Raw genomic sequence first — 14,813 nt, forward strand, 5'->3', positions numbered from 1 at the left:
CACTCTGTTTTCTGTGCTCTGCCTCTGGAAAAGAGAAGACAGAGTCTTCAGTGCTCCCAGTTCACCACCTTTCACTAATGCTAAGATCCACTTAAGAATCAGTTTTAACTACGCATTTAACCTGTCTCTCCTGTGTTCCATGCTTTGTGTGTTCCAAGCTCCCTTTTCCTCCATGTGCTGTTGGCTGTGCTGAAAGGAGTTCGCACACTTCTGGTTTTTGTCTCCCTCTATTAACTACTGTAGCAAGTTCTGGTTTGGACAGGCAAAGCTGTGTATATTTACCTTCCTGGCTAGAAAAGATCCACTAAAATAACTGCCTCAAAGCTGTGCTTCACTTCATCTTGGTGTTTGTCCAAACATGATTTTACTGAAGAGGGTGGTAGTATTTCTGCACTGAGGAACATTTACACTTGTGTTCTCTCTCCATGAGGAGAAATCTTGTTTGGCAAATGGTTCAGAGCTGATGCCAAGGCTACATACAGTGGTTTTCTCATCTGTGAACAGACAGGTTTTACTTTCTCTTCCACCCTGAGAGTAGATCTGGAATTTGCTAAAAGTTTTGCAAGCAAAAAATTGCTTGCTGCTGTAACTAAATCATGATGAAAGTTTAAAATGTAAGGACTCAATGCAGATGTGTAAAGGCTTAGAGGACAACTGTGCTCTTTGCCTAATCTAACTCAAGGGAGGATTAGTACTTTACAGTGCTTCACAGTGTTTTTAAAGCTACCAATTACTTGGCCTTTAGATTATGTTTCTCTGTATTTTTAATAGAAACAACTTATTTAGAAGTAGTTTCCTAAATATGGTTCTTCAGATGCAAACAGTATCTAGCAGTGTTCTCACTTGACTGCTGGTCATGGTGCCTTTATGTATTAGCTTGGAATTGTGTAATTGATATCAGAAAAAGGGGATTCTTGGGAGCTCTATTTGAGATTGAACTCTTTGTTTCTGACATTTCTGCTCTTAGGCTGTTTCATGTTTCTTTTTGCTTTGCTTTGTATTTTGTTATTTCTTCTACCCCCACCCTGCTGTTTATCCTTTGTCTTTAGTTTCATCTTCTATTTTTCTGAGTTGGGAATTAGTACAGAAATTCTTCAGAGATGTAACTTATTTTAAAAAAATAATATACATGAAGCACTTTCTTGCTTTTAGTACCACATCATTTGGACTCAAAATGGGATAAAAAGTAGCAAGGGGATTTGGGAGGGAAATTATATAGAGGTGATGAAGAATTAATACCTTCTGTTTCTGTTACCAGTGTGGAAAGGTGTGCTGAGTTCCTGAATAGGGGCATAGGTCTTCTTTCCAAAGGGACCTTCCTGCAATCAGTCGCTGCCTGTGAGAAAGGAGAAAGCTCGTTTCCCCAAGCCCCTGCTAGAGAGGGGAGAGTGTAATGATGCCTTTAGATGTGGTGATTTAGCTGTGCTGTGTGTGATGCTGTCTCTCACTTTCTGGTTGAACCTTCTGGATTGCTGGGGTAGACCTGTGGAAGCTTTTAGCTCCTCTCTTTCCTTGTACCAGACTGAAGAAATGTCTTACAGAAGTTTCTGTTAGATCTCCAAGTTTTCACTTGAAGCAAATAGGACAGAGAAAGAAATATTTATACTTGAATATAGGACTTAACCCTACCTAAGAATCGTCCTGATTAGCTGTCAGAAGCTGCTGGTTTTATAGGACTAGTACTTAGAGGGATCTCTTCTGTTGCTATATGTTAGTCCTAAAATACGGTGTAGAATGAGTGTTGCTTATAAAAAAGAATCTTCCCATGTACTTTTAAGGTCTAGCTGGGCTGAACTGCACCTGAAGCGATAGAAATTAATTTTCTCTGTTTAGAAACAGTTGTTTAGTGCTGACTTCCCTGTAGTGCTAATGACAGCTTTTGTTTTCTGCATTCCCTCTTTTCTCTTTTAGATGAGTCTTTTTCATAACAGGCAATGGTCTCTTATGCCACACTGTTTGAGGTAGAAGTAAGTGATCTTGGAAATAAAGAGAAGGTTTTTGCTTCAGGTATTTGTTATCCACGTCACTGGAGGATGATGTCAGGGAAGAGATGCTTTAAACACTGAGTGATGAGAAGGCTGCAGAGGAACTCTTACTATTGAGCTTTTACTGTACTTTTTTCCAGAACTTTCTACCGGTTTGAGGCAGTTTGGGATAGTTCCTTGCACAACTCCCTCCTCCTCAATCGAGTGACACCATATGGAGAGAAGATCTACATGACCCTTTCTGCTTACCTGGAGGTGAGACACCAGTGCTTTCCTTCTGGCTCTAAACTATTGGAGGCAGGACAGAGTGTACCCAAGAGAAATAGATTCAAAATTATTTGAATCCTGAAGCCACTAAAAGTATTTATTCATTTTCTGAGAACAGGGTGGAAAAAATGTACTCACACTTAACCTCTTGATGTCAAGGTATTATTGCCTTGCAGCACAAGAGAAACTGGTGATCTTATCTTTCTGAGCCTTGCTTTATCTATCTTTGTATCTGAAAATCCACTGAAATCAGTGAACATTGCTGTGTAAGTACTGGTGTTACAAACAGTGGCTTAGCTCTTGGCTTTGTGTGCAAGACACTGTTGTTTTGTGTAGTAAAATTATTTCACTCATCAGATGCATCAAGAAATTTGACAGCTCTCTTTCACAGATATACATATGAAAACCCTTCACCAAAGAACCAAACAGGAACAAATTTCAGAAGCTGTCCCACTAAGGGCAGGAGTGTAACTTGGCACAGTTGGCTGCAGCCGTTCATTCATTCATTGCTGCTGTTCCTCTTAGCTTGACCACTGCATCCAGCCTGCTGTTATCACAAAGGATGTTTGTATGGTGTTTTACTCCCGAGATGCCAAGATCTCCCCACCACGGTCCCTGCGCAACCTCTTCGGCAGCGGCTACTCCAAATCTCCAGACTCGTAAGCTCAGTTAGAATTTTGGTGTTGATGTTTTTGGTCAGTATTTGTGTTTTCTCTACGAGGATGTAGTTTAGTTTTCTATATTTTTTCCTTGGAACTCTACCTACTCAGTCTGGTTTTGAATGTTCTTTCTTGATTTATTTCAGTGAAACTCTGATGGTTTCTCTCTTTACTGACTTCTTTTCCAAACTGACAGTTGGGAAGAGGGATCCTTTTTTCAAGCTTGCACATAGATGCCCTTGATCCTGAGCTGGAATTTACTGCAGCACCAGCTCTCCAAGTCCAGGGCAGGGTGGGGGGGAACATGGGGAAATGCCATTTTTGGGGATCTTGCAGTCTGTCCTGGCTGTTCTGTGCAAGAGTAGAATTGAGATCTAGTTTTAACTAAAGACTATACTTAAAATTCTACTTTAGGAAGCACTGAGCTAAAGCTGAAGCACTTTATTTCTGAAGATAATAAATAGTGTGTTTTTGTTTCTTCTGCTTTCCTGTGAACAGCAATCGAGTAACTGGGATCTATGAACTGAGTTTGTGCAAAGTGGCAGACACAGGAAGTCCAGGTAAGCAGTGACTGGGTGTTCCACTGATAAATATGAAATACTGCAGAAAATTTCTCAGGCAGAATGGAGTAAACATCTCTGTCCTGATCAGAAGCAGTTCCTGTGTTTCATAGGAACAATGGAATGTTGCTATTCCATAAAACACTTACTCAGGCTTTTACTTTAGACTCAGGTCTGTGTTTACCATTGGTGAACAAGAATTCATGGGAAACTCAACGTTTTCTGACATGGGTAACTCAGGACACTGAGCACATGTACCTGAGTCTTAGACTTAGGGGCATCATCTGTGGCTCATAACTAACAGTTGAGACTGGGTTTTGCAGCAGTAGAGCTTTTTCTTGTGTTTTGAAGATGTTGCTGATTTCTGATGCAAGCTTCACCACTTGGAAAGAATGTAGTTCATGGTGTATCTGTGTATTTTTCTTCTAAGATGTAAAAACTGAAGTTCTTGTGTTGAATTAGACTGAACAGGAGTTGGATTATATCTTGCTCAATAGAAAATATCTGAATGAAGTAAGAAATCTGGACTAAATCAAGTATCTTTGGTTGTGTATTTGCAGTTAATGAAATCCTTGTGTTGTGTTATTTCCAGCCAAACAGCAGAAGTGCTGGTTCTTTGCAAATTGCTGATTGTTTCTTAGTGACACCCCTCTGGTTATGGTTTTAACACATCTCGTGTTGTTTTTTACTGCTCAGGAATGCAGAGGAGGAGGAGGAAAGTCCTGGATACTTCTGTGGCATATGTGAGGGGAGAAGAGAACCTGGCAGGTTGGAGGCCCAGGGGTGACAGCCTCATTCTAGAGCATCAGTGGGAACTGGAGAAACTGGAGCTGCTGCATGAGGTGAGTAAAGAGATCAAAGTCAAGGTTTAAATAAATTCTCCCAGAGAGAAGATACAAAGTGTGTGTCTGGCTGCTGAGTAGAGACTTCAGCTCAGAATCTCAGTGTACTCAACAAAGGCAAATTCAATTTCCAGTGCCACTGTGAACTCCCTTCCCTGGGGAAAATTACTGGTATGAATAGTAAAGGATTCCTAAGAATTCAGTGTCTGTAAAATAGGCACCTTCCTGGAGCAGATGATACTGATTCCTTTTCTTACTAGGTGGAAAAAACCCGACATTTCCTTCTGCTTCGTGAGAAGCTTGGTGACAGCATCCCCAAGTCCCTGAGTGACTCGTTGTCTCCCAGTCTGAGCAGTGGAACCCTCAGCACCTCCACCAGCATTTCCTCTCAGATTTCCACCACGACCTTCGAGAGCGCGGTGACGCCCAGCGAGAGCAGCGGCTACGACTCCGCGGACATCGAGAGCCTGGTGGATCGGGAGAAGGAGCTGGCCACCAAGGTATGGCATGGGGCAACCATCCTGCTGACAGCTGGGGTGCCAGAGGGGGGATTACAGGTCAATAATCCCCTATGACTAGCTTCTCAGATAGCTTGGTGAATATCCAGTATTGTGAGAGTTTCATTTTAACATCTTGGTTAGTGAGATAAGCCACTCTCACCAGCCAGTGCTGCTGGGTAGGTTTGGGCTGTGGCTGTATCTCATTCCCCTGTGTTAGTGGTTCAATAAAAACTTTCTAATTTTATCAAGTGAAGCAATTATTCCCCTCTTCTTCTGTGATCTTTCACAGCAGTTTAGAATTTGTTTTTTCTTTCATGAGCTGCCAAGTGTGTCTTGGTAAATTACTTCTTCTGTTCAAATTTCTATGAAAATCTAAATATAAAGTTCTCCTCTGTGTCTCATTTGTTTCCCCTCACCCGCCCCTTTAGTGTCTGCAGCTCCTTACTCATACCTTCAATCGGGAATTCAACCAGGTGTACAACAGCATCAGCGATTGTAAGGTAAATATTTCATGTGATATGATACACTCCATTTGTAGTACAATAGCAGTGTTTTTGTAGTCGTGGAATCTGCTGATACTATGAAAAGATAAACCACTTTATATTAATTTTATTATTTTTTATTTTCAGTCCATTGGAAGCATTTGGCTATTCAGCATCAGGTTCCTTAGGCTACGGCAGGAATTGGAAATGATAGTACAGTTTCCAGTTCATTAGCAGGCTCTTACTGTCTTTCCCTACATACACTTTCCCTATGTAAAAGGGTAAATCGACTCTTAAAAATTCTGCCTGTAGGCAAAGGGAATACCCAGTTTCTAACTGGATGATATTGTATCCATTGAGGAAGTCAGAGTGTGAATAATCAGAAGTGTAGGACATTGATAATAACAAGCTGTGTCTGCATAAGTGGTGCTGTATTTCTACCCCCAGATGGGTTTTTGGTGGTTTGTGCTAAAATTTGCCAACTGAGTAGGGGAATGGCTGATGGAAATGCCTTTCTGTTATCTGAGCCTTCCCTGCTGAAAGCCATGTTGAGCCAGGAGTGAGCATCAGCTACAAACCAGCCCTGTAATGCTTTCCCTGTGTTTGTGCTTGCAGCTCTCGGATATTTCTCCGATTGGGCGGGACCCGTCCGTGTCCAGTTTCAGCAGTGCAACCCTCACCCCTTCATCTACCTGCCCTTCTCTGGTGGATTCCAGGTGCAATTCAGTTGATCAGAAGTAAGTGTAACTTACTAAAAGGAAAACATCACTTTTCAGTGCTTCACAGATCTCTTTGCTGTTTTCTGGGGTTTTTTTTCCTCTTTCCTCTTTTCTTCCTTTCCTTACTTTCAGATACTTCTCTGTACAGCCCCCTTGCCTTACTTCTCCAGTCACTCTGCACAATTCTTTCTCCCCATTTTGTTCTTTTGAAGTGGTTTTTTTTCCCTTTGTGTTGGGGGAACAGTCAGATGCTTCTTGTTCCAGTGACCAGTGCATCTACTCTGTGCAGAGTCCACAAGTTTTTTCAGAGGTCTGTTGAAAAGGTCTACTAATAACAACCCAGAATAAACCAGTTTGGCCATTAATCTTTGTATATCTTTCTCAGCTGTATCTATACAAGATATTTTTGATTAAATTGGGAATACCTATGTAGTGAAAGGCATAATTTGTACCTTCTCAGTTGAACATCCCTGAGGGGAGGAGTGCTGAGGAAGCAGTACATTTTACATCAAACAGTAGTAGGAAGTATGTCTGTCTTCTGATTATGTTTAGTGGGAGAAACGAGGTACAAGTAGCAGGGAAACAACTTACTAGCAGTTATTACAAGTTTTCTTCCACAGATATCAAGGGAAAATGCTATTTAATATTGTACAAAAGAATCCCAGTGTCTTGAAATAAATCTGGGCTGGAGAACGGAACTTCAAGCTGGCCTTTAGATGCAGTTTAAATTCCATTGTCACATTCACTTGCTTTGTTGCAATTTACTTTTTTATCTACTTTCTTTAAAGGACACCAGAAGCAAATTCCCGTGCCTCCAGTCCCTGTCATGATGTGGAACAGTTCCAAATAATTCCTGCAATAGAAACTTCCTATCTTGCCAGAGCTGGAAAGAACGAGTTCCTAAACCTCGTTCCTGATATTGAGGAAATCAGACCAGGGTAAGTTTTTTATTGTTGTGTGATCGTGGCTTCCCGAGAACCATCCCAAGGGCTTTCTGAGATTTGTAGGTTCTGTGTCCTCATTCCCATGAGGAGGGAAAATTAACAGGGGGATAGCAGAGCTGCAGAGTCCTCTATGATGGACTAGGGAAGGTTTTGTTGATATTTGATCTTTGCAGCATTCGTTCCCTGCATCTACTTAATGAACAGGATTTCCAGTAACTCAAATATGATGTTTGTTATCATCAAACCGTGGCTGAAGTTCACTGAAAGAGATTTCTGGGGACTTTCTTGCTGTCAGACTTCCGCATAGTTGTTGAAAACACAGTTCAGCTTGTTTTAGAAGAACTTTTTCAGAATACTGTTGCAGACAAAAACATATTAAAGACCAAGTGTCTTACACAGTGTTTTGCAGTTAGTTGGGATACTCAGGGGAAAATCGATTTCTGTTTTAATGTGTGTTTGTTTTTTCCAGCTCTGTGGTGTCAAAGAAAGGATACCTCCACTTCAAGGAGCCACTCTCCAGCTCCTGGGCCAAGCACTTTGTGGTGGTTCGCCGTCCCTATGTTTTTATTTACAACAGTGACAAAGATCCTGTAGAAAGAGGAGTCATAAACTTATCCACAGCTCAGGTGGAATACAGTGAGGATCAACAGGCAATGGTAAAGGTCAGTCTGAGAGCTGTTGTTTATTTATCCATAAAGCAAGAACATTCCAAGTAGCAGTGCATCCATACCCTCAGGTGTGTCATCTCTGGTCCGAGGAAAATGGATCTGATTCTTGGAGGCATTGAGGATCCTGCCCACAAAGTTCCCAGTTTCTTCAGAGTTTCTTATGGTTTTGGACACAGTTGTACCAGAGAGTGACCCTGACTGCTGTCCCACATCAGATTGGCTTTTAGGAGCATGTGTTGGTACCATCACCCTGCGTGTTGGGTTTTTGCAGCTTGCTTTGTGTATTTTTTTGGGCTTGTGTGTTTTGTTTGTTTAAAAACAGGACCCCACAAAACAACACACACAAACATCCTGCAAGGAATCAAATGAACTTTACTGGTCCATCTCAGCAGCTCTTAAAGCCACACTCAGGAGTTAAAACTATATTTTGTAGAAGATAATGACTAATAGTATCCTGGAAATCACCAGTGAAACATAAATGAAAGACCTTAGGTCTTGTGGGTTTTAGGGATGTGATGGAGCAGAGAGGAAATATGCATCAGCTTCTGTGCCTGTAGACTTTGTGTTTTAAATTGTCCTTTGTGTTCCAGACGCCCAACACGTTTGGTGTGTGCACAAAGCACCGTGGAGTCCTGCTCCAGGCCATCAACGACAAGGACATGAATGACTGGTTATATGCCTTCAATCCTCTCCTTGCTGGCACAATTCGGTAAGAGGCAGCTCCTGCGCAGCCAGGGCTGTGAAGGGACGTGGTCAAACCCGGAGGCAAATGGTTGGTTACAGATTTTAATCTTGTTCTGAGGAATTTGACAACATGTGGGAACTGGAGGAGGGAGTAGGGTAGGCAAAAAAACCCCTCAAACAATCAGAAAACAAACCAGCCCTGTATTTCAGGAGCTGCAGGGGCTGTTGTTTTGGCTTGAGATATTCTGAACAGCCATTTTCAGTTTGAACATATGTGGGATGCTACATTTGGAGGCCACAAGATGCTTTCCTTGTATTTCCATTTTACAAATTTATAAAGTTTCTTACTTCCTCTGTGCTGGACTCTTTTCAGGTTCTTGATTATGAGCTAAAGCAGAAATTACATTCCCTTTTTTATAACTTCTCTGGCAGCCTTTCCATTATCACAGACAGCCCCTGCATACGTTTTACTTTCTTAACATATGGAGTAAACTAGAACTGTACCAGAGGATTTAAAAAAAAAAAAAAAAAGGTGGACAAATTGCAGGGAGGGAGGAAAAAGAAACTTTCAGAATTCACCAACTACTTTTCTCTTTTTTTTGGTACAGGTCAAAACTGGCTCGAAGACGCACGGGCCAGATGAAGTACTGAGTCCATGTAATGTTCTCATCTGTTCTCCCCCCTCACCTCCCGATGGATAGTGTTACCTCTCATTTTCTCTTTGTGATTCTTGACGGTTTCTCTTGTATGTAATCCTGTGGCTTAACATCCCCTACCTTCCCCATTCCTTCAGCACATTTTCTAGGTATTCTAACCCTACCTTGTTTCTTTTCACCTGTACCAGAATTGTACTAGTAGCATGTGGCCAAACAAAAAGAGAAAGAAAAAAAAAAATCAAAAAAATTGAGTGATTATGCACGACTCTAAAAAGAAAAAAAAATTTTTTTTTCTTATAACAATTGTTTTCCCATTTCAGCTGACCTTTTGGTGTCTGTCCCACTGTCCATTGTCTGTCTAGACTGCTACAGGGTTTTCATTCAATTTGTGACTTGGCAGTAGCCATTGGTTCCCTCAGGGCAAAGTTCCAATGCCAGGGAAAGATAAATTCTTTAATGGAGACTTTACCCAGCCAGGAACTGCAATAGCTCCTCAGGCTTTCTGGATCCAGCCTCTAAGTTGAACTCTGTTGAAAGCTGATATTGGACAAATCTATCTGGGCAGACTGGATTTTGGACTTTGTGCAAGTTTCTGAGTTTCCAGGGTCCAGCAGGCAAAGGCATGAGTTGGAAAAAGATAGGGAACAAACCAGGAGTGGCTGGCTAGAACAATCTGCCTTTAAACTCTTGCTGTGGGGGGTTGCAGGTGAATAGTGCTTGGCTTTCACTCTTTCCCAGAAGTTTCCATCAACACTCACTCCTCAGCCTCTGAACTGAGCTGAGCAGACTGTGCTGATATGAGGGGAAATAGACCACAGACTGAAATATTTGATAAAATCCCCAAAATTTCAGATGCTCAAGCCTTGTATTTGACAGATGGAGAGTGTTAAATGGAAATGAAAGTGCAGTTGGTCCCTGGATCACCATGGAGGGCAGATCTCCTCTTTCTGCTTTCAGTCCTGACTTCCAAGTTCTGCAGGAACAGTTCTCACCTCTCTGGGAAGAGGGTTGGGGCTCCCATGGCTGTGTCAGTCTGGTAGCTCTGTGGCATCGTTCCGAAGGGCCTTTTTGTGCATCCCTTACCTGTAATGCTCCCATGTCACCCCACCTGCCCATGGGAGCATCCAAGGTCTGTGGAGCACTTCCTAGACCCAGCACTTGCAGCGTTCTCCAGGGAGCTGCAGGACGCTTTCAATTCCTTTTGAAATAACTGCTGAGTGTCTCCTAATATCCCTGCTACAATTTTCATCAGCTAAACCCCACCGGATTCAGAGTTAATCCTTCCTGGGGAAGAGAGCAAGTGGATTCTGGTCCTGGTCAGTGGAATGTCATAATTGGCTTGTTGGACATCAGCTGGGTGGTGTCAGTTCTTGACCTACAAGTGTAAGTTCTCCTTGTGGCCAAAGCTTGCCCCAAGAAAGAAAAGCAGAATGAATTTCCTTTTGGGGCAGTGAACTCCTCTCCCTCAGTCAGGTGTTCAGGGAGGTTGGGGATGTGTGTGTGTCCTTTACTGTGTTCCTGCTGTGTTAACCTTTCTTGCTGTACCTTGGGCACTGATAGGGCTGCCTGTGATGCTGGGGAATGGAAAGGGATTTCATCTGCACGGTCCAGCCTCTCAAGGGAGAGGTAGAAGGGTTTGCTCCACTCTTGCAGTAGGCACATTAGGCACAGCTCAGGAAGGTCATTTGGACTGAGGTCACGCATCAGCTGGTCATGCCATGCCCTGGGAGTTCTGTGGCCAAGTGTACGTGGGACTGGAATCTGTTGAGAGAGATTTTTGCTTCATGGGGTTTTCATCAAAGTGCAGTGCATAATGAGACCTCCTAACAGCATGGAAGGCAAAGGAGCAGGGAGATGGAGTCTGACACTTGCTAGGATACATCTTTACGTATCTCAAGGGAGTTCTCAAGCTAAGTCATATGCTCATGCTGTCTCTCTGGTCCTCAGATTTATTTCAGAACTGGAAGCCAGAGTGAGGGAGCATCCTGGGAACCCAGGAACATGATAGGGATGTGGTTTTTTTGGTTTTTTTTTTTCCTTCTGTTTTTGTCTTGTTTAACTGTGTGTGACTCTTAATACAGTGATGATATTCCTTTGTTATGCAATGATGATAAAGCACCTCCAGTGTGTGGATAAAACTGCTTGTCCTGCAGGAGGGCTCCTCACACTGCAGCTAAGCTGATCTCAAGAATTAGGTTAATTCTAAGCATTAAGTTATTGCTGCCATCACCACTGTTTATAATGACAGTGGAACCTGTTTGAGGAGGCAGAGTGATTGAGGTGGTGGTAGGTTGTGACACACTGAGAGCATTTTAACTTTTATCTGTTTCTTTTTTTTAACTAGAGGAAAACTAGTTTTCTAAGTCTTTGCTATGGATAAGCCAGAGGATGAACCAAGTGGATATAGGCATTGCACAGAATCATGATTAAGGGATCTTCCTTTAAAAGCAGGAAGAGACAGATGCTTACTTTATACAGAGCTTGAAGTGTTACAGTTGTGTTGCACAAATGTTACTCTTCTTTCTAAAAACTCCAAGCAGCTTCTGGTGACTTGAGGTCTGAGTGGATAACAGATCATCAGAAGACCAAAACTCTGCTTTTAAGCATCAGCATCTCTTAAAGCTGCATAATCTGTGACAAACTAGGTCCTTGTTGTGTAGAGTTCAAATGGGCATTACTGTTTTCAGGTCTGACATAAAGGCAGACAAAGTTTTTCTGCAATTACTGAATGCTGCTTTGAGACATTTGGATTTCCCTACTTAAAACTGGACTGAAACCAATCCAAGTTTTCTTTAAAGAGATAACAAACCAAACAAATAAACAAACAGAAAAAGTGAATTTCCATTCACTTCAAAACTTAGCCCAACATGTTAGAATTTTCTTTTTGGAAACAGAACAAGGAAGGAAAAATATATTAAGTTGCCTTCTCCGGACACTCCAAAGCCCACTCTTGGTTACCTGCTGTGTGTGTGTGGAGTCCCAGAGTCAGACAGCTCTTGGGACTCAGCCTCTGGAGACGAGGCACTGTGCTGTGGGCCTGCCAGCCCGTGAGGACACACACTAGGAGGGAGCTTGGTGGGCATTCCTTGGGGAGAACAAGTGTCAAACTGTGCTGTAGTTGGGCTTTTATGTTCCTCGCCAAAAGGAAGGAGAAAACGATCCTTTTTGTCCATTGAAAATCATGTTGGATCTTCCTGGGTATTTTAAAATTAAGCTAAACCTCCTACACTGTATTTTAGAAATGCACTTTAAGTACCTTTTTAAAGAAGATTCCTGTATTCTGGGAATACAGAAGAGAAGGGAGTACTATTTCCAGAGAGTATGATTTCTAGACTGCCGAGAAAAGGTTTTTTTGGTCAATGTCTAATAGTCCTTATTACTGTTAGCAAGGTATTTCAAAGTAAAGACTTTACTTTTTGCTGCTTGTTATCTAATTTACAGGGATTTAATTTTATGTAATGTATATTTATACATCTGTAATTAATTGCACATTAGATAAGAAAGAGGATTAGCTTCGGTCTAACACCCACTGGTACTAAGCAGCCGACTAATAACTGCCTGTGCACATGCATCTGCCTGGTACTCCTGCACACCTGAGTTCGTGCTAGTTTGTGCTTGGTGGGTGTTCTTGCTGAAGATGCAGCTGTTGACCTGCTGCTGGGAGGAGGAAGGATCCTGCTGCTGCTCGGGAAGGGTTTGCTGAATGTCCCTACAGATGGGTCTGACGTGTGCGTTGCATCTCTCCGTTGTAGTTCCTAACCCCAGTCTGTGGTCTGGCTGTAGTGTCTGTAGCAGGATGTATTTAACTTCGCGCTTCCTTGTTTAAAAACATCAGCTCTTCAAGAACAGGACTGACTTTTTTGTTCAGAAGGCCATTTATGTGTTCTGTGTATTTGAAATCAAAACTAGTCCAACACTAACCAGATGGTTGTGTCCAATGTTATTGGGAACAGGATTTAAGTTGCTGGGATCAGCTGTGTATTCAGAAAACTGGTGTGGAGCTCCTAAGTCTTCAATTCTTAATGTTGCCAAGTGAATGGGCTGCCCCTGAGCAGTGCTGAATTACCTCTTGCTTGCCTGGAAACCAGGGACTGGAAGCAGAGGCAGTCTTGAATGATCAGCACTTCCCAGGATCAGGTCTTAATTTTCCACTCTGCTTGTTCATACTTCATGTGCAGTTGGTTATGGCTCCCGAATTTGGACATTAGACATGGTGTTCACTGAAACAAATCCCTTGGAATTGCGGTCCCCATGTCCCTGTTAATCTCTCTGTACACAAGGTATACAAGGTATATGCTGTATAAGTGGCCTTCTTGAACAAATCTCTTTGCAAACTGATTTCATCCCAGCGAAGGAGTGTATCAGCAACACTGTACATTAATTTCAGGTTTTCATTTTCTTATTTTATTTTGTAAATATATCTGATATTTGGAGCTTGAGTATACAAAATGTAAATATAGTTCATGTATTTGTACTAATTCTGATCCATTTGCTGTATAGCCTTAGGTGTGCAATGCAGATATCTTAACTGTGTATGGTAACCTTGCACCACTGAATTGTTAGTGAACGAGGTGAAACAATAAAGGTACAACCAGTGCATTAGCAGATAGAATGTGTGCTCCTTTCATTATGATTTAATTACTTGTGTCTTATGTCGATTACTTGTTTTTAAAACCTGTCCTGAACAAGCCGATGCTTTCATGAAAACAAATTTATCTCGACTTTCTTGAGAAAGAAGGGGAAGGGAGGCCCTGCTTATCCTCCCTCATCCTTTCCCCTCTGGTATGTTATGCAGCATTTCTAAATGTTTTTTGGATGCTTTCAAATGATTATTTTGCTTGAAAAATAAATTAGGCTTGTCACAGTGCTGCCAGTACTGAACTCGCTTATCTGGGGGTGACAGTTGGAAATGAGAGGAAATGGGTGAAATCAAACCATCAAAACACAACAGCAAAGTTGGAACTCTGGGAACAAAGATGTTGTCAGGGGACCCCTGTGAATCATTCCTGTCTTGGTCTGAAGGTGTAAAGTTCTCTGTAGCTTTTAAAAGCCATGGACAGGGCATTCCCAAAGCATTTAAGTCCCACCAAAACGGGTCAAAAACCTCTTGGAACTTTAAACGAGCTGCATGGTGACACAATACCTTTATCAGGCTGCTGGCCTCCTCAGTTCTTTATCTGAAACGCTGTTGTCTTTGCTGCTGGGGCTGATGCCGTGGTTTTTTCCGATTATGCACTTGAGTAACCTGTGAACTTTCTCTGGTGGCTCTTCTGACAGGTTAATAATACCTCATGGAAGCTGCTCTGTTTCACTGCTTTCTGATTCATTCACGCTTAGTGCCCAAAATTAAGCTGAACCAAAAACTTGATGGGCCAGATAGCAGCCGGTGATCTTGTTTAGAAAATAATTTATATAGAATTTAATAGAAACTACGGTCTCAAGAGGTAGATGTGTGTTGACCATACATCGGCTGTCGTGGAGCAAAGGTCCTGAAATTACTGTCACCCCCACTGCTCACGGAGGGGCAGGTTTTTCAAGTTTTGGCTGAAGTTAGGGCACGTAAAGACAAACGGGTAGCGGTGATGCCTGAGGAGCTGACTGGCGCCTGGGACGATGTTCAGCGGCAGAATCGAGAGCCAATTAATAATAATTAGAGAGAAAAGACAAACTGCGCAGTTCCCAGCGGTCCCAGGGGTGCGCATCGCTGGGAACGGAGGCACAGCCGCCGGCACGGGGCAGCTGCGCGGCTCCTCCGCGGGCGGGCGGGCGGAGCGTCAGCGCCCGGCGGGGACAGCGCGGAGCCCCGCCGGGGACAGCGCGGAGCCCCGGCCCGGACAGCGCGGAGCC

General features: G+C 42.7%; 1 protein-coding gene across 21 annotated transcripts in view; it reads left to right on the forward strand.

Moving 5' to 3' along the window:
• The window catches only part of KIF1B (kinesin family member 1B), an 82,500-nt gene extending 68,925 nt beyond the window's left edge, over positions 1-13,575 (forward strand). For all 21 annotated transcript variants that reach the window (XM_039563780.1, XM_039563782.1, XM_039563784.1 and 18 more), the window contains 11 exons: positions 2,126-2,240; positions 2,778-2,911; positions 3,410-3,471; positions 4,168-4,313; positions 4,574-4,813; positions 5,242-5,313; positions 5,911-6,032; positions 6,803-6,952; positions 7,428-7,620; positions 8,217-8,335; positions 8,919-13,575. In XM_039563780.1, the coding sequence (XP_039419714.1) occupies positions 2,126-2,240; positions 2,778-2,911; positions 3,410-3,471; positions 4,168-4,313; positions 4,574-4,813; positions 5,242-5,313; positions 5,911-6,032; positions 6,803-6,952; positions 7,428-7,620; positions 8,217-8,335; positions 8,919-8,961 (1,396 nt within the window). In that variant the 3' untranslated portion in view covers positions 8,962-13,575. The remainder of the gene's footprint in view (positions 1-2,125; positions 2,241-2,777; positions 2,912-3,409; positions 3,472-4,167; positions 4,314-4,573; positions 4,814-5,241; positions 5,314-5,910; positions 6,033-6,802; positions 6,953-7,427; positions 7,621-8,216; positions 8,336-8,918) is intronic.
• Positions 13,576-14,813: the final 1,238 nt, after the last annotated feature.

This window comes from Corvus cornix, chromosome 21 (assembly GCF_000738735.6).
Source record: "Corvus cornix cornix isolate S_Up_H32 chromosome 21, ASM73873v5, whole genome shotgun sequence".
NCBI lineage: Eukaryota > Metazoa > Chordata > Aves > Passeriformes > Corvidae > Corvus > Corvus cornix.